This window comes from Marmota marmota, unplaced genomic scaffold (genome assembly GCF_001458135.2).
Source record: "Marmota marmota marmota unplaced genomic scaffold, marMar, whole genome shotgun sequence".
NCBI classification, from domain to species: domain Eukaryota; kingdom Metazoa; phylum Chordata; class Mammalia; order Rodentia; family Sciuridae; genus Marmota; species Marmota marmota.
This window is the reverse complement of record NW_026000240.1, coordinates 5,228,787-5,250,759: the sequence shown is the minus strand read 5'-3', so window position 1 is coordinate 5,250,759 and position 21,973 is coordinate 5,228,787. Positions and strand designations below refer to the sequence as shown.

At 45.6% G+C, this 21,973-nt stretch overlaps 1 protein-coding gene across 3 annotated transcripts in view; it reads left to right on the top strand.

Annotated features, from left to right (window-relative positions):
• The window catches only part of Pdia5 (protein disulfide isomerase family A member 5), a 90,519-nt gene extending 80,361 nt beyond the window's left edge, over window positions 1-10,158 (top strand). For 2 of the 3 annotated variants that reach the window (XM_015486860.2, XM_015486861.2), the window contains exons 15-17: window positions 2,709-2,779; window positions 9,484-9,618; window positions 9,931-10,158. In XM_015486860.2, the coding sequence (XP_015342346.1) occupies window positions 2,709-2,779; window positions 9,484-9,618; window positions 9,931-10,011 (287 nt within the window). In that variant the 3' untranslated portion in view covers window positions 10,012-10,158. Of the gene's footprint in view, window positions 1-2,708; window positions 2,780-7,399; window positions 7,891-9,483; window positions 9,619-9,930 lie in introns of those variants that run through there. The other variant, XM_015486862.2, reaches the window with a different exon arrangement.
• Window positions 10,159-21,973: the final 11,815 nt, after the last annotated feature.

Below are 21,973 nucleotides of genomic sequence, written 5' to 3'. Positions count from 1 at the left end.
AAATCTTACCCCAGTATACCTGGGGGATACAATTTCATCAGTGTGGGGGTGGGGGTGGGGACAAGGGAAGACCACCCATGGACAAAGAAATATATTTTTTGATAATAAAAGATAATATGTACTTATGTAAACTATGTACACTACAGTATACTTAAACTCATTTATATACAGAAGCTACCCGGCGTTGTGATGCACACGTGTAATCCCACTACTCCAAAGGCTGAGGCAGGGAAATTGAAAGTTCAGCCAGCTTGGGTAACTTAGCAAGACCCTGTCTCAAAATAAAATTTTGAAAAGGCTAGAGATGTAGCTCAGTGGTGGAGCACTTGCCTGGCATGTTTGAGGCCCTGGGCTCAGTCCCCAGAAGGGAGGGTCAGGGCAGACACAAAGAGAATTTAAACACTGCAGCATTGCAGAAAGGTCAAGCAGTGCAGTCAAACACCTGATGAAAGTCAGAAGCAAAAGCTGGCCCTCACGTCCTGCTACCCCCCTCTCCTGCTCCCCCGTGTCTGCCTTCCCCACATCCCTCTCATCGCTTCACCCCCACCTCTTTAGGCCCCCCATTCCTGCTTCCCCATCTCCTCACACCCCCACTTCATTCCTACATTCCTGTGCCTCCCATGTCACCCCACTCCTCCTCCTCCTGCTGTGTCATTGCCCTGTACCATGTGTGGCCCAGTCATGGGGACAGCCCTTCTTAGGACAGTGTGGCCAGTCTCTGTGGGACTTTCCACCCCACTCTGACTCTTGACTCCTCTGTCCCAACTCTGGAGGAGGCTTTTCCTGCTCCACAAGGTGGGGTGCCTTTTTTTAAAAGCCCCAATTTTTAAAAAGCATGCCTGCCTGATCCACCTGCCACCTCTTGGAAATGTCTCCGTGTGCTTTCCGAGAAAGACCTCTTGTTACTAACCAGCCATGCTCTTCCTTCTGGATAATGAGAAAATGAGATGCAACTGAGGCCATTAATCTGAGGCCCAGGTATTTTAAATTGATGGTACAGAAATGTGCACTAATCTGACAGTTAACATTTATACTTTCAACAGCAAAGAGGTTAAAAAGTGAAAATTAATAGTGAAACCAGATTTTGAGGATGGGGTAGATTCTTTTCAGCCAGCCTAATACGGTTAGTGGATGCGCAGGGGCCTGTAGTTGCCTGCAAGTTTGATAGATATTGTTAACCAATAGTTTGTGCTGTTTAAATGTTTAGAAAATCATATAATATCACTCCTTTATAGTGTGACATCTTCTTGCGTTTGAGCTCTTTATCCGTCTTTTAGGACAAATTAGTTAAGTGTTACTTGTAATTGTCATTTTAGGCAATTAAAACTCATCCATCTGGTATCTGCCATGTAGGCTGCACTAGGCACTTTTTCTCATTTAGTTCTGATATAACTCATAACCAGCCCAGGTCTCTTCTGCTCCTTCTGTGTCAGATGTTGGGGAAATCCCTCTGAGCCCCCTCCCCACCACCCCCAATGTTGTTCTGGCCCAGCCGGCCACTCCACCAGCCAGACCATATGGCCCACCCACCCACCTCAGAACACAGCTCAAGTGCTGATTAAATTCAGATTAAATTTGTAGCCTAGCCTTAATTTGGTTTCACAAAACCCTTTGAAATGCCAGTCATTATTATCTTAACTCTAAAAAGGAGAAAGCAGAAGAGCAAAGCTATTTCTGTTCCCCACCACGTCATTCTCTTCCCCAGGGCGGGGGACGTGCAGGCTGTTTGGCAGGAAGTTATGGCTACAGCCAGGTCTCCCCCTGGAGCATGTGGCCTCTCACACCTGTTTTGATCAGAATTAATTACCACAGTCAGGGTCAAAGCCATTCTGTCCTCTTGGCAGTTCTGTTCATCAGTATCTTGGGAATGGAAAGAGAGGAGGTGGGTTTGGGTTCTGATCTGTTCACACTGAGGGGAAGGCCAAAGCAGCCTGAAGCTTCTAGAGAAATGGCCACAAACAGGTCCTGCCCTGCACCCCGGGTGGAGGGCTCAGGATGATGCACAGACCAAGAGACAAGATCACCAGGGAAGGGCACGCACTAGCGGAACATCAAAGGCCCTCATCCATTTTGACAGGCCTTTTCCTGGAGACAGGAAGTGTCCAGGAGCTTGAGGACTACTGTCGACCCCCTGTAGTTCGTCTTCCATCCTAGCCTGTCTTGAGTCTGTCCTGGTTTCTAGGTCAAGGTGTAGGGCAAAGGGTGGGGCTTGCCAGGAGTCTAGAAGTTAGCAGTGGATCATGAACCTTGGGAGCTCAGACTGGTTGCCCCGTCCCCTGTCTTTCCCAGTGCCACTTCATAATCATGAAGTGTAGATATTTTCTGTCATCCTGGGGCAAGAGAAGAATGTAACAGGCTCGGGAATCCTGAGCACACGTGCTTCTTCCTGAACCCAAAGCTCCCTCTGCTCCCTGGATCAGGTTCTTCCTAGTCCTGAGGGCAGCCTCTGTGGAAGAATCCTGGAGAATAAGGATTGAGGGGATGGTAGATGGGAGGTCCTGGGGCAGGAGCGCACTGATGCTTGTATCAGGGACTCCTGGAAAGCCCCCTGATCAAGCATGGGATGGTTTAGGTAGCAGGGTTGACACATGGACCCTGACGGTGGGGTGGGAGGATGTGGGACTCCTGGAAAAGCCTCTCTGGAGACTTTTGGAAGTGGCCCTGGCTCTGCAGTCTCAGTGTGTGACGATCTGTTCCCTCTCACACAGGGTGCCCACACTGTAAGAAGGTCATCCCATACTTTACTGCCACTGCTGATGCCTTCAAAGATGACCGAAAGGTAAGGATACCCCCTTCATCTCTTGTCCTATCTATCTTGTCTTTGCCCTACTACTGATCCCTACACCTTCTTCCCTACCCAGCCAGGTCACTGTTTCTAAATAGGTGCAGTTTTGCCAGTTCCTTCGGGAACCAGGACATATTTATTTTCCTTCATAAGGCAGGACAGAGCAGGCTGGATTTGTGCTGCAGCATCCACCAAAAGGGATACACTGAAGCGTTACAGCGCTGACTTGGAGGAGGGGTGGTACAAAGGGTCATCTGTCTATTTTTTTAACGTTCAAACCTTTTTACAGTAGGGTTGTAGTCATGCATCACTTATATAATTAAAAACACAAATAAAAAAAAACCCACAAAAGTCAAATGGAGGAGAGCCAGGCCATGCCAGTGGATCCTCATCCTTCCTGAGCGAGAGGCTCCTGCAGCCGCCAGCTGATGAAGCATAAAATTAACAAGCTGGACCTGCAGATTGGATTAGGATGCAGGCACCAGGCACAGCCCCCAGGCAACTCCAGCAACAAGACTGCCACTGGGAGAGGGCAGTTTGGGGCCCTTAGGGCAAGACAAGTCCCCAGAACTCGGGGAAGTTCCATGAGCCCCCATGTCTTTGCGTTCCCTCCTTTTTTGTGGTGATGGGATAGAGCCCATGGACTTGCTAGGCATGGGCTATGTCTCTGAACCGCCCCCCAACCCCCGGCCCAAGTTCTTGAGTTTCTTTCTCATCTTCCCAGTGAGCGGGCTGGCAGAGATGATTCTGAAGATTCTTCCCAGCCCTTGAACTCAGTCACAGCAACCTTACAACAAACAGATCTCAGAAGCACAAGGTTGTGGGGGAACCCATGCTCCCACACTCATACCCCAAATTGCTATTGCCTTATTTTCCCAGGCAGAATCTTTAGGCTGGGCCAGGACAGGGCGATGTCAGGAGTCACAAATAGCATACAGACCAAGCAGCCAGATTAGGGTTCAACCGAGGTGGGGAGAGGCACATGTGAAGCAGAGGTAGATTACTGTCCTAGGGCTGGTAGAGAGAGGTTTTGATCAAGGGCCAAAGACTGGCAGGCCTGCAAGTGCTCTCCAGGCCCATGGAGGCGAAAATGCAGTCCTGGAGAGAGTGGCCGAGATGGGTGTTGAGGACTTTCAGGGATAAAGAGCCAGAGAAAGACAGGCTGGGGAACATGGAGAGTGGGAACAAATTAGGGACCAGATTCCCACTTAGCCTCAGACCTTCAGGCTCTTCCCTGGAGTCAGGGAGTTCTACTGTCCCCCCATAAGTCCTGGCTGTGCCCTTGAGGCATCCCTCGTCCCACCAGGAGGGAGTATAAAGACCTGCTGTTTGTCCTGGATTGACAGAGGTATGGCAAGAAGGGGCGTCCCTTACCCTGCCTACTTCACCATCCCCACCCACTTGTGACACCCAGGCTCTGTGCATACCATGGGGGCTCCAGAGATGTCCAGCCAGCACAGCTGCCCCCTCCAGGACTCACGTAGCTGTCAACCCAGATCAGCTCTCATCACCCTTACTTGAACACTGCTCTGGGGCAGACAGAAGAACGGCTGGGTTGGTAATCCCCCTGCCCCACTTGCTGCTTAGGTCTCTACAGCCTCTAGGAGATCCGGGAAGGGATCCTGAGGCATCACTGATGAATGATCCTGGGCTGGCGTCCTCCAGGGGAGCATGGTGTCAGGGAGTAGGGTGCAGCTGAAGTGCCGGGAGGGTCAGGGAAACCCTAGAGGATGGCCTATATTGACATGACCCTCTCTACCCACTGGACCACTGCTGGGATCATCTGGGACCAACCTGTCCTGTGGCCTGACTCATGTCAGTATAGGTGGGTTTACCAAAACCACAGTGGGCAACCTAGAGCCAGCCTCCCTCTTCCTCATTACCCCTCTGCTGATACACAGGGTCCCCATTTTCCTTCATGCCTTCCTTCTCTTGGACACTGATAAACCTTTGCTTGACTGTCTTCAGATGGGCCAGTAATGTTACTGAACTTTTCTTGGGTTCATTCCTTCTGTCTGTCCTCTTCCCTCTGTCTCTCCTTCCATCTTCCTGTATTCCAAGCCAGGGATCACCGTCACTCACAGCAGCTGGCCCACCTGAGGTTCCTGGAGGCAGCACACAGTTACAGCAGTAACAGCAGCCCTCAGGGTCAGCATCTGGCCTGAGGGCTAAGGTGATGGTGCCCGCTCCAGGCGTGGTGTATGATTGTGCGATGCCATCCTGCAAATGTCAGATTGGAGGCTCTAGGGGAGGTTCTGGAAATTGGTGATTTTGGAAAACTGGTATCTGGGAACCACTGACCTGTCCACTGTCTCCTTTTAATCATGAGATAGCAAAGTTCAGAGAGGAGCTGTATCCCTTGCCTAAGGGTATCCAGGAAGTTTACTGACAGCCAGAATTGGGTCTCTAAGTCCCCATTCTTCCTGCCACCAGCTTGCTGCCTCTTCTTAGCTGGAATTGTATTTTTCCCCCCTACCCTGCAGCCAGTCCCAGTTCCTTCCCCAATCAATATGCAGTTGGTTCTTCACTTCCATTTTCATAGCCAAAGTCAATATTAGCTCCTGCAGAGATTTATTTTACTGAATCAATAAAGCTGTGTGAGGCAGCTCATATTTTAGCTGGGGAGCCTCTACCCGCTCCCAGGAGCTTACTTGGGGACTTTATCAGTTGACACGCTGTTGGAGAAAGGGCTGCAGACTGTTAGCCTTGGAACACATGGTGTTATTGAAGGTGCTTGGAGGACAAGGATCCATGGTGGGAGCTGGTGGGCCAGGGCAGGAGCCTGGGCCGGTTAGGAGGGGCTTGCCTTTCAGTACACTTAAAGGTGTACCCAGCCCAGGTGTGGGATGAGGCCAGCAAGAGTGTGAAAGTCACCTCGGGAGGAGGCCATAGGCAGCAGGCACCCCCTCTGTGAATGCCATCTCACTGCTGTAATCTTGCCGCATGGCATGGGCCCTCTTATCATAAGGCTGGCCCTCTGGCCATCAGGAATAAAGAAAGCCTCCTGAGGGCAGGGACCTCAGTGGCCCTTGAATTCCCCACAGCCTTGACACCTTAGATCCCTGTAAACATTGACCAAATGAAGGAGCGGTTGCATGTCTGCTGGCACCTGAGTGCTGTTCTTCCACTAACAGCAGTGTGTCATGTAGTCCTCACAGTAGCTTAATGGACCAGGGATTATTACAGTCCTCAATTTATAGAGAAGATTGAAGCTCAAAGAGGTTAAATGACCAACCCTCAGTTACTCTGTAGGAAAGGAGCAGAGTCAGAATGGAATACACAGGCACATGGAATTTGAGCCTCCAGAAGTAGATCCCTACCTGCGACCCATGTATGTGCAGGGAATTTACTTGGGAGATGATCTCAGGAAGCCCCACAGGGGATGGAGGAAGAGCAGTGAAAGGAAAGAAGCCAAAGCAGGTGTGTAATAGGTAGATAACTGTGGGTAACTGAGGCTCAGTCCCATGGAAGACCTCACCAGGAGACATGCCACTCAAAGGTTCAGAAAATCAGAGTACTTGTCCTTAACCCCCATCTTTCATTGGCCTCACATCCAGCTCCTTGGGGCTGAGAAGGAGCTCCCAGCATGTGCTAGGCTGAGGGGACCTATCAAGACACTTGACACTGTACCCAGAAATTCACACCAACTACTAGAACAAACCCAGAAGTCACAGGTGTACACCGTGTTAGGTGATTGTCCAGATCCTGAATGGGTCCAGTGGAGCAGGCATTAGGTTAGTGAGCCAGGGAGCATGGAGAAGAGGTTTATTTGCTGCCTTCTTCCCAAAGAGTAAGCTGTCTGTCTTCTATAGAAAGCAAGTATGGATTCCCCGTTACAACTAGAAGTTATGTTCTGGGTATGCGGCTGGCAGCAAGTGTAAGGATTCAGAAGAGGTGTACATTTTTAATTTAGTAGATTTATAAAATCATACAGTATGTTTCCAACAGCTCCGGGGCATGTATACAAATTAAATTCATAATTTAAAGCGGATGCAGGGAGAGCAGCAGCCTGGGGCCATGTTCATCAAACACTCTCACAGCCTAGCAGAGGACCTGCCACCCATGGCCAAGGGATGGACACTGAGGTCCCTTCGCTGCTGACTGTGTGGAGGCAGAGTCATGGACACACCTGTCCTGAGAAATGAAACCTGCAATTGGACAACCCAAAGAACATCTGCTTCACCTTTCTAAATAATTCAGAGAACACTTTAGAGGGTGAGCCGGGGTTCTTTGAAGGCTGTCAGGGCCAGCGGCCAGCCTGAGTGAAGCTGGCTCCACGCTGACTCTGGTGAAGGGTACAAGCGTCGCCAGAGGAGACAGTAGTGTCTCCACCCCAGCCTGTAGGAAGGCAGGGCAGGTGCCACTGAATCTTCTGATGCTTAAAGAAAAGTTGGGGGACTGAGGTTATGGCTCAGCAGTAAAGCGCTCGCCTCGCACATGCAAAGCCCTGGGTCAGATCCTCAGCACCACATATAAATAAATAAAATAAAGTTAAAAAAAAGAGAGAGAGAGAAGCTGGAAAGCCACATTTTTATATTAAATCTTCTGGCTTCTTTTTCTTTTGGCAGTTAATTCAAATTTATTTTCTTTTTAAATTCTATGTGGGCCAAATAGAACAGGACTGAGAGCCAGCTATGGATTGTGTGCAGAGAGTTTGCAAACTCCCTTCTAAAAAGTCTCACTGTGTGGGACGTTCCGTGGCTGAAGAGGCAGTAGGAAACGTGAGGTGAGGGAGGCAGGTGTGGCTTTCTGGTGGCTGGGGGGAAGGTCGTACCTCATTCCCCTCTCTGTCTGTCAGTCCTGTAGTTGACAGAAGCCTGCTCACCTGGACACAAAGTAAGTGACCAGAAGACGTGGCCATTGATGGCCTGCAGAGCTCTCCTACCTAAAAAGGGGGCCCCATCCTCATGTGAGTAATCAGCAGCCAAAGCACTATGAATCATGGTTAGTCAGCAATCTTAAGTAGACTCACTGAATCACGGACGTCCTCAGAGTATTCTCTGGGCTCCAGAATGATCTCATTTGTTATGTGGCAGATGCTTAATGACTGGCCTTTGTTAAGGTCACCCTTGTACCTGTTTCTTTGCATTGCTATGACCAAAATACCAAAAAAGAACAACCTTAGAGAAGGAAAAGTTTATCTGGGGTTCATGGTTTCAATGGTTTCGGTTCATTGGTGGGTGATTCCATTGCTCTGAGCCCAAGGTGAGGTAGAACTTCGTGGCAGAAGGGTGTGGTAGAGGAATATTGGTCAATTATGGCTACCAGTGAAGCAGAGGGTTTCACCTCTGAATATTAACACCAGAGCTTTGGGGGACACCTCATGTCCAAACCATAACTCCTTGAAAAGTCTTGGCACATACAGGTCTTTAATACAAGTGGGCTGGTTAGAGGACCCCTTCCTTTGTCCTCATTGAATTTGCCTTTCCCACAATACTTCTGTATTGCATATTATCATTAATTGGCCCTTTTTCTTTCTTTTCCCATTTGTTACCTTCAACAGAAAAAAAAAATCCTCCATTTCTGCTTTATACTCTCTTATTTTGAAAGATCAACAAAAAAAAAGAGAAAGCTATCAGTGTGGAATTTGTTAGATAGGCAAGAAGAAGTCAGTGGCCAGTTTGAGAGCCTCTTTCTGAATAAAGACTCGATTGCCTTAGTCACCCTAAACTCCTTCCCAGCTTCTAGAATATGCCCTCCTGGCTTTCTCCTCCTCCATCCTTCAGGCCTTGGCTCTCATGGTGAATGATACAGAGTGCCTTTGGTCCACTGGCACCTGGGCCACCTGCATATCATAGTTCAGAGTCACACCCTGTTGGGATTCTCTGTTCATCCGACTCCCTCTCCAGGTGCTGAGCCTCTGGGGACAGCCTGGGTATGGGTCTGGAGGACTGATTGCCGTGGCAGCTGACACTCACCATTGTGCTGGGCCAGTTCCCGTGCGCGTCGACCTCCTTTGAACTCTCTTACTTAGTCTTCTGGTATCCCAATAACTTAGGTTTTATTACCCCATTTTACAACTGAGGAAACTGAGGCCCCAAAACTGGGTCATTTTTTCTAAGTCTCTTTTTCCCCCAGTACTTGGAATAGAGCACAGGGGTGCTGTACCACTCAGCAATAGCCTTAGCCTTTCTTTTTTTTTTTCTTTTTCTTTTTTTTCAAATAGCACATTAAAGTTATACATAGTATCTAAAGTTCATTCCAACAGAATCATACATGCATAGAATCTGACCCACTCCATTTCAGTCACTATTCTTGCCCCCACCCTGCCCCATCCCCCCATCCATTCCACTGATCTTTCCCTTGCTCATCCATTATCCTTCCTTGATTGGTGCTTTCCATACACACAGATAGGCATATTTGTATATGCACATAACATGATTTTGTTAAATTCATTCCACCTTTCCTCTCCTTGCCTATCCCTCCTCCCTCCCTCTCAATCTTCTTGTACTCTATGAGTCTTTCCTATACCTTCATGACACAGTCTTGCTGAGTTACTGAGGCTAGACTCAAACTTGGATCCTCCTGCCTCAGCCTCTTTGTTGGTTGGGATTATAAGTGTGCGCCATAACACCGGGCTTTCTAAATCTTAATGTTCAAGCAACCCAAGATTTGCACTTGGGAAATGACTTCCAAGCTCTTGCTCTTCATCTCTGTCCAGCACGCCGCATGCTGACCATCATTACTTCACCCCCTAGATTGCCTGTGCTGCTGTGGACTGCGTCAAAGACAAGAACCAGGACCTGTGTCAGCAGGAGGCCGTGAAGGCCTACCCCACTTTCCACTACTACCACTATGGGAAGTTTGCAGAAAAGTATGACAGCGATCGCACGGTGAGTTGGGGCAGGCTTCTGCCCAGAACTCTGCTGCTGAATCAGCCACTAAGAAGGCAGCAAAGCACAGCTTCTCAGGAACATCACAGCTGTAAGGCCCGGCACTGACAAGACGCAGGGCCTGGGACCAGACAGAGCTACACATTGCTGGAAGAGATCCAAGAGGCTGGCCTCAGAGGCCAAGCAGAGCCTCTCTGCCTATCCTGCCCACCCCTCTGTGAGCTGGTGGAACGATAGGGGAGGGAAGGGAACAGGCACTTTGGCCCAGGGTTTTAAGTCCCTTTCTCTCTCTTCTCCTTCCCTTCCCGACAGGAATTGGGATTTACCAATTACATCCGAAGCCTCCGGGAGGGAGACCTCGAAAAACTAGGGAAAAAGAAGGAGGAGTTGTGATTTCTGCCTCAGAGGAAGCTTTTCCACTACACTGTGAATGATACCCGTTTTGTCGTTCTTTCTGAATTTCAAAGTGTTCTGAAGACAAAGTTTTTTATAGCCACTTATGGCCTTTTGTACAATTTTGAAATAAAATTGAACCATTTATTTGATGGTGTGGTTTATTTTCACAGAGCCCTTACTAATAGGCTCACATGGAGATGGAGACTCACATTCTGCTTTCCTCCTGGGGAGGGAGAGTCGCTCTCCAGTGTCCTGTCTGCAGGGAGGGGGTTCCTGGAGACATGAGGCACTGGCGCCTGTCCATCATTTGACAGTGGAACAGGAAGTGGACCACCAAATACCCTGCTGGGAAGAGACTAGTTGATGAGGTTAACACATGATGGTGACCAGGGGCTGAGGTGCTGAAGTAGCCAAAAACAGCCTTAGCTGCTTCTGGATCGTTGTGGTTTCAGTTTGGGCAACTTTTCTGGGGACTTATTTACATATGTCTTTCTCCAACTATTTCCGTCTTCCATCTCCTTTCCCTCCCTGCTCTTCTGCCAAAGAATATTAAGTTACCATTCAGAGGTGCATGCAGTGGCATATGGCATTATGTGGGGACCTTCTTGATGGCTGATGGCTGTGCCCACTGTCTGAAAGGGAAGGCAAATTCTCCACGGGCAGATGTGTGGCCTGTGAGCCGGCGCCCACCCCACACCACAGCTGCAGACCTCCACATCACGTCTTCCTCCACCACACCTCACTGCCTCCTGCCTGTGGGTATCTCTTTCCTGACCTATCTGTCCCACTAGTCCTCTCATGTTCTGCAGCCATGTATGACACATCCAGCTCTGTGCCCCATGGTGCAGCCAGAGCCCCAAGCCCCTGTGACACCGTTTGCCCCTCAGTGCCATTTCTCCAGGGTTAGTAGGACAGTCTCTCACATGGGTTATTTTGACTTTGGTTTTGGTAGCCCTAGACTTGGATTCCTCAGTAGTTCAGAGAGAGCTGAACTGAGCGAGTTCATCCCAGCTCTGGGCAGCTACTACTACATACAGTGTTTGGTGGCCTTGTTGGAGTGCTGACCTTCAGGAACAGCCCTCCTTTCCTGGCCTGGCACCTTGCCCCTAGCCTTAGTCCTTCCTTCTCAGTAAAGGCCAGAGCCTCAGGATCTGCTCAGTAAAGTCCAGAGCCTCAGTTCCTCATGTCTGTGTTGGCTGTGGGGCCACTATGTTCAGCTTCATACAGTGACATCGAGGGCAGCCTTTCTTTTCCCCTAAGCACTCACTTATTTGGTAGTGGCTCCTGGACATCCTCAGGGTAAATGGTTATAAAAGAAAGAAGGGCCAGGGCTGTGGTGCATGTCTGTAATCCCAACAGGAAACTTAGGAGGCTGAGGCAGGAGGATCACAAGTTCAAAACCAGCCTCAGCCACTTAGTGAGGCCCTAAGCAACTTAGTAAGACCCTGTCTCAGAAAAATAAAAAGGGCTAAGGATGTGGCTCAGTGGTTAAATGCACCTGGCTTCAATCCCTGGTACCAAAAAATAAAAGGCAGCATACATTTAAACACATTCCTACTGAGAACATCCATAATGTCATACAAGGGGTCATTTAATCTTGACACAAGGAGCTATGGATCCATTCCTGCAAATCCCTCTTGAGAGCATGAATGTGGACATGAGTTTCCTTAATTAGAGGAACATGTTTGCTTATGTGTTAAATAAAAAAAGAAAAAATGGATTTTTGTTGTCATCATTTTTTTACAGCACCATGAAAATCACCTAACAAAGGTCACTTCCTTACTGAAGACCTCTGGTGCCCACCATCAAGGTGCAAGGCTTTCTGTTCATTCCGCATCTTTAAGACCAAGTTTCTGTGTGAGGACCCAAAAACACCACAAAATGGCCTCTTCACACCCCATCACTCGATTTGTTCACTATAAGGTCTTCATCCAAGTGTCATGTGTTTGCCTTGACATTGGGCATGACCTGAGCGAGTTCATCCCAGCTCTGCGCAGCTGCTACTGCAGACAGTGCTCCTTCCCTCACCCCATCTAATACACCCCAACACACACACACACACACCAGGCCCTGTTGCCAGAGCTGAGTGCAGATTGAACCAACATCATAACATCTGGATTAATTCTGTTCCCAGTCACCATGCTTGACTTCTTTGGGATTCATTGATTTTCAGTGCAGAGCCTCTCCCCAACTCCCCCTCGAGAACCTGTCATCACCCATCTGTCCCCTGGACCCTGCGAGTGTAGGCTGATTCTCTGTGGGAAGCTCGTGCCTTAGGGGAGAACTGATCTCCAGGCTGATTCTCTGTGGGAAGCTCGTGCCTTAGGGGAGAACTGATCTCCATCTTCATTCTGGTGGGTTTGGTGTCATCTTGGTCTCTATTTCTCTCTTTGCGTTACTGTTTCTCTTTCAGGTCCCCGCTGTCTGCCTTCAAGTGCCAACTTGACTCTGCAACCCCTCACCTATAGCCCCCAGATTCCCTGTCACTCCCTAACTGGACCCTTCAGCAGGCCCTTCCCTTTCTGGAGGTGTTTGGCTTCCAGAAACTGCTCTGTGACAGGCACGGAAGGTGATGCTTCTGGGTTCAGAAACTGGTCAGCTCCACTTTGCCGAAGAAGATGTGGGATCTCCAAGGGCACTGAGGAAGATGGAGCCTGTGGTTCAGAGGAGCTGCATGACCTGCCCAGATGGCACAGAATGGAATAGGGTCAGCCCTGCTGTCTGGCAGCTCCTGGTTTGAGAGTGACTGGGCATCACTGGTCAGAACTAAGTTGTGGGCACGTGTGCTCTGTTAACCATTATCTGATTTGTTAAGATTTGATAATGAAATCCTTATTGATATTATGATATTAATTGATATTAATGATAGTCCTTAAGCTATGTGTGAAAACCAGATTACCCTATGGCCCAACAAATATATGCCATTCCCCAAATCCTTTAAATTTTCACACTGTGTTGCTCAGAACAGCAGTCATTAGCCACATAAGGCCAGCAGATACTTAAAAGGGCATGAGTGTATCTATGCCCTTTTTATTATAAAATACATATAATGTAAAATTTACCATTTTAACAGTTTTTAAGTTTATGATTCAGTGACACAAGGTATATTCCCATTGTTGTTCAACTATCATCACCAGAACTTGTCCATCAACCCAAACTGAAACCCTGTACCCACTAAACAATAACTCCTACTGTCCCCTCATCCCAGCCCTTGGTGACCACCATTCTACTTTCTGCTTATACAAAGTATTCCATTCTAGGAAACTCACCTAAGCAAAATCATACAACATTTATTCTTTTGTTTCTGGCTTATTTCACATAACACAGTGTTTTCAAGGATCATCCACATTGTAGTATGTGTTAGAATTTTGTTCCTTTTTAAGGCTGAGTAATATTACATTCTGTTGAATACCACATTTTGTTCACCCATTTATCCTCCAGTGGACATCGGGTTTATTTTTCACCATTTTGTTATTGTGAATAATGCTGCTATGAACTTAGGTATACAAATACATCTTTGATATCCTGCTTTCAATTGTTTTGAAAGTGGAATTACTGGATCATAGCAATTCTGTTGAATTTTTGAAGAACCACCATAGATAGCGTTTTCCACAGTGGCTGTACATTCTGCATTCCCACGAGCAGAGCACAAAGGTTCCAATAGCCCTACGTTCTCACCAACAGTTATTTTCTGGTTTGGTTTGGTTTGCTTTATAATTATAGCCATCCCAATCAGGGTGCCCTGGCACCTCACTGCTGTCTTGATTTGCACATCCTTAATGACAAGTGATGTTGAGCGTCTTTTTATGGGCTTATGGCCACTTGTATATCTTATTTGGAGAAATAAAATGTCTATTCAAGTCTTTTGCCCATTTTTAATTGGATTTTTTTTTTGTTTCCTTGTAGGAGTTCTTTGTATATTCTAGGTGTTAATCTTTTATTTAATATGTGATTTGTAAACACTTCCTCCCAATCTGTAGGTTGCCTTTTCAACCCCTTGATACCATCCTTTAATGCTAAAAGTTTTCAATTTTGATAAGGCCTACTGTATTTTTCTTTTATTGCTAATGTTTTTGGTATTATATCCAAGAAATCATTGTAAATTTAACATCCTAAAGCTTCTCGCCTGTGTTTTCATCTAAGAGTTTTATAGTTTTAGTTCTTAAGTTTAGGTTTTTGATCCATTTTGATTTAATTTCTGTATAATAAAGTAAGGTAAAGGTTGAATTCCGTTATTATGCATGTGGATATAGAGTTTTCCCAGGATCATTTTTGAAAATTCTGTCTGTTCCTCATTGGATGGTCTTGGCACCCTCTTCAAAAACCACTTGATTGTATATGTAGGGGGTTATTTCTGGGCTTTCTATTTCTATTCCATTGTTCCATGTGTCTTATCTTTATACCAGTACCACCCAATTTTATTACCACAGTTTTGAAAGTTTTGAAATCAAGAAGTGTGAGTCCCTACTTTATCACTTGTAAGATCATTTTTGTTGTGCCAATTATCAAATGTAGATTTCCATTCAATCACTGTAATCAAGGTACAGAACTTTTCCATCACCAAAGGTCTCTCTTATGCCACCTCTTTACAGTCAAACTCACCATCCCCTCCCCACACCATGGCAGCCACTAACCTATTTCCTGTCTCTGTAATAATGTTATTTGGGGTCTACATACACACACATATAGGTGTATGTATATATATATATATGTATTTTGTACTTATCTACATACACACATATGTGCCAACACAGAGAGAAATAAAGAGACAAAATGTAAACAACCAGTGAATCTGAGCAGAGCATGTGCAACTTTTCATAAATTTGAAATTACACCAAAATAAAAAGTGGACTTGCCCCTCCAAGCTCAGTGGTAGAGCGCTTGCCTAGCATGCGTGAGGCACTGGGTTCGATCCTTGGCACCACATAAAATTAAACAAATAAAATAAAGGCATTCTGTCCATCTAAACTACAAAAAATTTTTTTAAAATATTTAATTTTTAGGGTTTTTTTTTAGGTGGACACAATATCTTTTTTTTAATTTTTATGTGGTCCTGAGGACCGAACCCAGTGCCTCACACATGCCAGGCGAGTGCGCTACCACTTGAGCCACATCCCCAACCCCCCTCATTTTTTTTAAATAAAAAATAAATAAATAAAAAGTGCCCCAGGCCTCCCAGCCAAAAAAAAAATTACACATGGAAAAAAAAAAGAGTATGCCATAAATGAGTAAGTAACTTAGCCACTCATCTTAGCAGAGGATGGACCTGAATTTGACTCTCTAGGTGTCCTTGCTTCTATGTGGCCAACACCAAGGATTCCCTGGGAACCCCACAGAAGGATGCCCAAGTCGGCAGAGAGTCTAGCTTGAGTAGTTTGCTAGAGGTTGTCGCCCAGAGACATCACAGGCCCAATTCAAGGATTCACAGACCAAGGTGGAATGAGGTGGTGCCCTGTCAGGAAGACAAAGGATCCCGGCAAGGACTAGAGAAGGAATAGCAGACAGTAACAATTCCCTGGAACAAGACCAGTACCCCTCAGCCCCACGGCACCAAGTGCAGCATTGACCAGCAGAGGGAGCAAGATCTGCCCCCACCTGGCACTGATCTATATGCTGCTCCCTGGCCATCCAAGGAGGGTGGGGGAATGTATTCAATTCCTTCATTTCTGATCAGATGGGAGAGCACAAGGAACCCCTCATGCAGACCTTATATCTCAGTTTATCTCATCCAAAACTCTAGGCTCACTGTCAACAAAATCCATCAAAACTGTTTGCAGGAAAAGGTCAATCCTTGATAGTTCATTTCCATGGAATATTGTTCTTCACTGATTTTCAAGGTAATAAATGTATTATAAGAAACCTTGGAAAGTACAGAGAAGCATGCTGAGGAAAGTTTAAATCACACATAGCCCTGCTACTCATCAATAGCTATTGAATATTTTTTCATACATACAAATGAAAAGCCTTTAAAAAATTTTACAAAATACTTTGAGCATTTTTCTACATCATTGGATATTCTTCTTCAACATAATTTTTAAAGACTGTACAGCAGAGTTTCCTAACCCAGATACGATTTACACTTTGGGTCAGATAGTTCTTCCTTGTTGGGGACTTTCCTCTACATTACAGGATGTTTAGCAACATCTCTGGGTACCGGTAGCACCTCCCTGCTCTGCTGTGGGTTTTGACAACCTAAAGATGTCTCCAGATTGTGTCAAATGTCCTTTGGGAGACAAAATTACCCCTAATTGAGAATCATTTGTGTGTGTGTGTGTGAGAGAGAGATACTTGGGCTTGAGCCCAGAAAATGCTTTACCACTGAGCTATATCCCCACCCATTTTTAGTTTTTGAGACAGGGTCTCACTCAGTTGCTTCAGGGCCTTACTAAAGTTGCTGAGGCTGGCCCTGAACTTGTGATCCTCCTGCCTCAGCCACTTGAGTTGCTGGAATCATAGGCATGCACTACTGTTCCCAGCAAGAATATGTTCATGTTTAAGGCCTATGATACTTTCATTTATTCCCTTCGGAAATGCACCTATATTCTTACTAAAAGTATGTAAAGTCACCTGTTTTCCTAAGCTCTTGTTAACTCTGGGAATTATAATTTTTAAAGATCTTAGAAATTTTTATTTTTATATAAGTCACAATCATTCCAGTGACATTTTATCTTGAAAATTTATCTTTGTTTTAGCCTGACAGGATGTTTTAGATTCTGTTCTGTCTCTGACAAGTTTTCTATCTTTAACTTCATGTCATTTGCAAATTTGATAAGAATGAAAACATTGTAGAAGACAGAGCTTAGCCTAGAATCCTGTAGCAAGCCAATAGGAATTTTGCACCAACCCCTAGTTCAGCACCCAGACAATCATTCAGCAAATCTCTCACCCAGTTAACTATTCCAACATCCAGCTCATTTTCCAACCTCTCCTCAGGGACACAATGAAAGATGATGTTAAAGGTTTCGCTGAGGTCTGGATGTATTTATCTACCACAGTTCCTGGTGAATCAATCCAATCACCTTGTGAAAAGAAAAATCATTCTACCTCTGCAGTGCCCCTTACAGTTTGCATGCATTTTTAACCCACTTCATTTAATTATTTATGCAACCCCATGGTGCTGAGATGAGGAGGCTGAGGCTCAGGGAGGTTAGGCAACTTGTCCAATGTCACAAAGGTGATAAGTGGCAGAGCACAGATACACCAGGCTCCTCTTTCCTATGGCCAGTGAGACACTGAATAGGCGATGCTCCCACTAATCACTATTTTAATATTCCAAATAGTGCCTGCTCAATAAAGTCTTCCTATCCTTGGTTGTGGGTTAGTCCCATCTCATTTTTTCTTCAAGACCCTGTGTAAAATTTGTCTGAGCCAAAAAACTTGAAGTTACTTAGAGCAAGACTGTGCTTTCCTTTAAACTCGCATTAATCTTGACACATTTTTGCACTTTTAAAATTTTTTATTTGTTCTTTTTATCTTGATTCTTAAAAAAAAATATTTGTATTCTACAAATCATCTCTGAAAAAAATCAATTGAAATCTAACACACACATGTATAACAGACGTGCAGAGAAAGAGAGGAAAGAAACTTTTCATTTTATTGTCTTCCAATTTTTTCACCCCCAAAATGAATACTGTTAAGTTGATGTGTGTTCTAAACTTTTTAAGGGGTGTGTGTGTGTGTGTGTGTGTGTGGTGTGCTGGGGATAGAACACAGGGCACATGCTAGGCAAGCAATCTACCACTGAGCTACACCCCGACCCCATCGTATGTTCCGTGTGTGTGTGTGTGTTATGTGTGGACATGTATATGCATGTGTGTAGATAGATATATAGATTCAGACAACTTTTCCATTCCAAGATCATGTATAAACTTGTTTGTTTTTCCTGGGATTTTAAAATCTCTCTCAATTGTATTTTGATTTAAGAAAAGAAGTTAGAATTCAACTTTTTTCCCCTCCAAAATGGCTAGCCACTTTCTCCAACACCATTTTGTATCATTTGGTCTTTTTCCTGTTAAAATGTTACTTTTGCCACACGATAAATTTTAAAATATGTTTTGGCGTTATGTTTTCTGCCCTGTTCGCTAATTCATTTATTCTCATTTTAATTACTTTTTTGTTGTTGTTTTTAGAATTTTTCTGTTTTTGCAAATCTTTTTAAAATTAAGTTTTCTATCTTGGATTTCAGCTCATTCTAATTAACCAAAATTCATGGCCCATATGGTCAGCCCTCCATATCTACAGGTTCCAGATCCTCAGATTCAACCAACGCTAGATTAACATGTAGTTAGGCTAAGAGGGTTGCAGCTGTACTGTACATATACAGACTTTTATTTTCTTTTCATTATTCCCTAAAGAGTACAGTAGAACTATGACATAGCATTTGCTTTGTATTAGGTATTACAAATAAGCTGGAAATTATTTGAAGTACATGGGAGGATATGCATAGGTTATAGGCAAATACTGTCCTCTAAATACAATGATCATTCTCTTGGCATAGGAAAAAGAAATAAAAGCTGGGAAGTTTCACTTTCTTTTTTTCCATCAACATTATGTCGGTGGCTCCAAGAAGACAGCCCACATTTCTGTCCTTGAACCTTTTATTCTGGACAGAATTAAAACTGCCCTTTTGGGCTGGGGTTGTAGCTCATTGGTAGAGTGCTTGCCTCACATATGTGAGGCCCTGGGTTCGATCCTCAGCACCACATAAAAATAAATAAATAAAAATAAAGATAGTGTGTGTGTGTGTGTACGCTGCCCTTTTACTTATCCTAGCTTTTTTCTGGACGCCTCAGTGAGCTGGGCTTTCTAAGAACTCTCCTGTGAGGTCTCTAATATGTCCTCTCCTTGTTCCCCATACTATATGATCTGAGCTCATCTCCCACTGTAAACCCTGCTGCATCTTCTATGTGCATCTTCCTTTTCCTTCATTGAGACCACTTCTCACTGCAAAGTTAGATAAATAAACAAACAACATATTTTTTGAGAATGTCCTCATCCTTTTGGGCCACGTCTCCTTCTCCTGTTACTGGACCCAAGTCTAGTTGCTCGTTGTACAATAATCCAATTAGGTAGAGAGCAAAAGAACTGAGGCAAGGAAGTGACTTTATTCGAAAAGTCAGCTCAACAAGAAGATGAACTCTTGCCCAAAGTTCATCTTGCTGGTAAGCTGATTTAGGAGTGGGATATATAGGTGGTGAATGGGTGTTCCCAGACTGGTGGGGAGCTTCTCACAGTGGGTGGCCATGATGCATGTGTGAACTTAATTGCTTAGTCATGAAATGCATTTCTGTTCTGCAAATCTCAAGAACAAAGATTATTATTTCCTGAGGCTATTCTCATCACTGATTAGTTTGCCCATGCAAAGTTCCTGACATTACACAAGAGGCAGGGTAGAGAGGGAAGTTGCCCTGACATCCTCTTGTGGGTCTCCAAACTCACTGTTAATGAAAGAAAAATGTCCTTAGAGCTCAGCTTTGTTCTGAGTATTATAGCTTAGAGGCCATTCCTTCTAAGCCAGACATCTTCACACTCTGAGCCAAAAGCAATGACCCACAGATCTGCATGCCCTCCTGTCTCAAGCCTCAAGTCCCTGACATTGGGGAAAATGAAGGAAGAGATGTCATCAGTATCCATCATTAGAAACTAGAAACTCCCAGGGTTGGGTTTCCTGCAATCACAGGTGTATTTTCTGCCATTCACTTATTAGAAAAAGAAATCAAAATCTTTACTGATCTTTTCTTGAGTGCAACAATCCTTAAGCCTGGCTGCAGGTTTAACCACCTGAGGAGCTTTAAAAACTATCAGGAGCAGGGCTCTGCACCAAAATAATTGAACTGGAATCTGGAAATGGAATCCTGGCATTGGATTCATTTCAAAAGAACTTGAGGTTCCTCTAACACACTCTGAGAATGTGTGGGTGGATTCCAGGCTTGCATATGCCATCAGCCCTCCCTATCCATGGTTTCCGGATCCTCAGATTCAACCTACTGCAGATCAAAACATAGTTAAACTATGAGGGTTGCATCTGTACTGTTCATATACAGGCTTTTTTCTTGTCACTATTCACTAAACAGTACACTACAACTATCACACAGCATTTGCTTTATATTAGGTATTACAAGTAATCTGAAAATGATTTAAAATATACAGAAGGATATGCATAGGTTATACGCAAATACTATGCCATTTTATATAAGGATCTTGAATATCTGCAAATCTTGATGTCAGCAGGAGTTTCCTGGAATCATTCCCAGAAGGATCCCAGGAATGCCTGCATATATGTGTGAAAGTACAGATAGAAAATATTGGGAAAATCAAGAGGGAAATTTTTTCCAACAACATTATTCTCTAAAATCTTGGAAATATTCTGTTATGGTTAAGTAATTAAGTTATTTTTGATCTATTGCTACCCAAAAAATCATTTCTAAAAAAATCAATAGAAAGCTATTTATATATGTGTGTTCATATTATCAATGCTGCACAGGATCCTTATGCAGCTGCCAAGATCTTGGCTGTGAGACTCCAAGGTAGCAAAATAAGTGAGGCAACTTCATCACTGTAGTTTTTTGGAATGTAGCATGAGCCACGCATGGAATCACATTTCAGATGCTGCCACATCACCAGGGGTTTAGCCCGGCATCTAGGCTGGTAGTCTTCCAAGCAAATGTCTCCTTAAACAGGATGTTAAGGCCTCAGCAGGACCCAGACATTAGTTCCTGTCATCTCCTGACTGCCTTCCAATCATCCACTTTCTGCAGAAAATTGGTCTGGATTTCAAACTTCTTTAAATCAAGAAATGAACTAACATGAGAAAGCGTAGCAGGGCTTCTCTGAATGCAAGCAGACATTTCATTTTTCAGAAGTCTCTGACTTAGGACTCCAAGATGGCCGCAAATAGAGTGCATCACACCCCGTGTACCGCGCCACTGCGCAGGTGAATAACGAGTTAGAACGACAAAAAAGTATCTTCTTAGGAACTTACAGCAAAATGGGGGTGCACTGAAACCTAGAGGAAGGATTTCCAGCACCGAGGTCTGGTAATTGAGTCTCAAACATGAGCCAACTGTGCGACTGGAGATCCGGGCTGACTGATCCGTGCGCCCACCCCGCGGCTACAGACAGTGGGGCGCCGCCGAGAAGCGACCAGTAAGCAGAGAGAAACGTTGCTGTGGATTCTGTGGAATCCTGCCAGCTGAGCCCTCACTGAGCCCCGGGCTGAGTTCGGGATTTCAGACAGGGAAGGAAGCGGTACAGTTCTATCCCCCACAACGGAAACTCCACCAAGGAAACCAGCGGCCACCATCTTGGAGAGCTGAAGTAACCACCGCCACTCTCCGACAGATTGCACCAATAAAACAGGTGTGTGTTACTCAGCTCATCTCCCATACAGTGGGGAATTCACATAAAACCTCTCCTAGGCTTTCCGGGGGAGGGATTATCAGAGGGAGCCTGCATAAAGACGCAGGGAAAACTAGAGACACCTGACCTTCAACTCCCCCTCCCATCAGCAGCAAAACGAAAAGTGTCTTGCCAGCGCTGGGGGAGGGGCAAGCGGAAAAAATCAAAACAATAGTGTGCCGGGGTTCCCAATAGCCACCCTCCACACCCAACAAACGGCAGGCCCAGAGTACAGTTTGAACTGCCGAGAGGCATCACTCAGGGGAAATCTGGTCTAGCAGGAGAAATCAGGACTAGCAGGAGAAACCAGGGGACTAGAGGCCAGGCCCTCGTGACTGGGCAGCTGGAGACCGCACGCCCGCCGGTGACAGTCCACCCGCTGCCCGCATGACTGGGCGGCTGGAGAACGCCCACCCGCCAGTGACCGGGAGCTGAAACCAACCAGAGACAGTCCAGTCCCACCCCCCATTCGGACACCCCGGCAAGGAGCCTGGGGCCCGCCATAGCAGAGAGGTGACGTCACTGGAGCTCGGCCGTCGGAATTCCTTCCCAGCGGAATCCA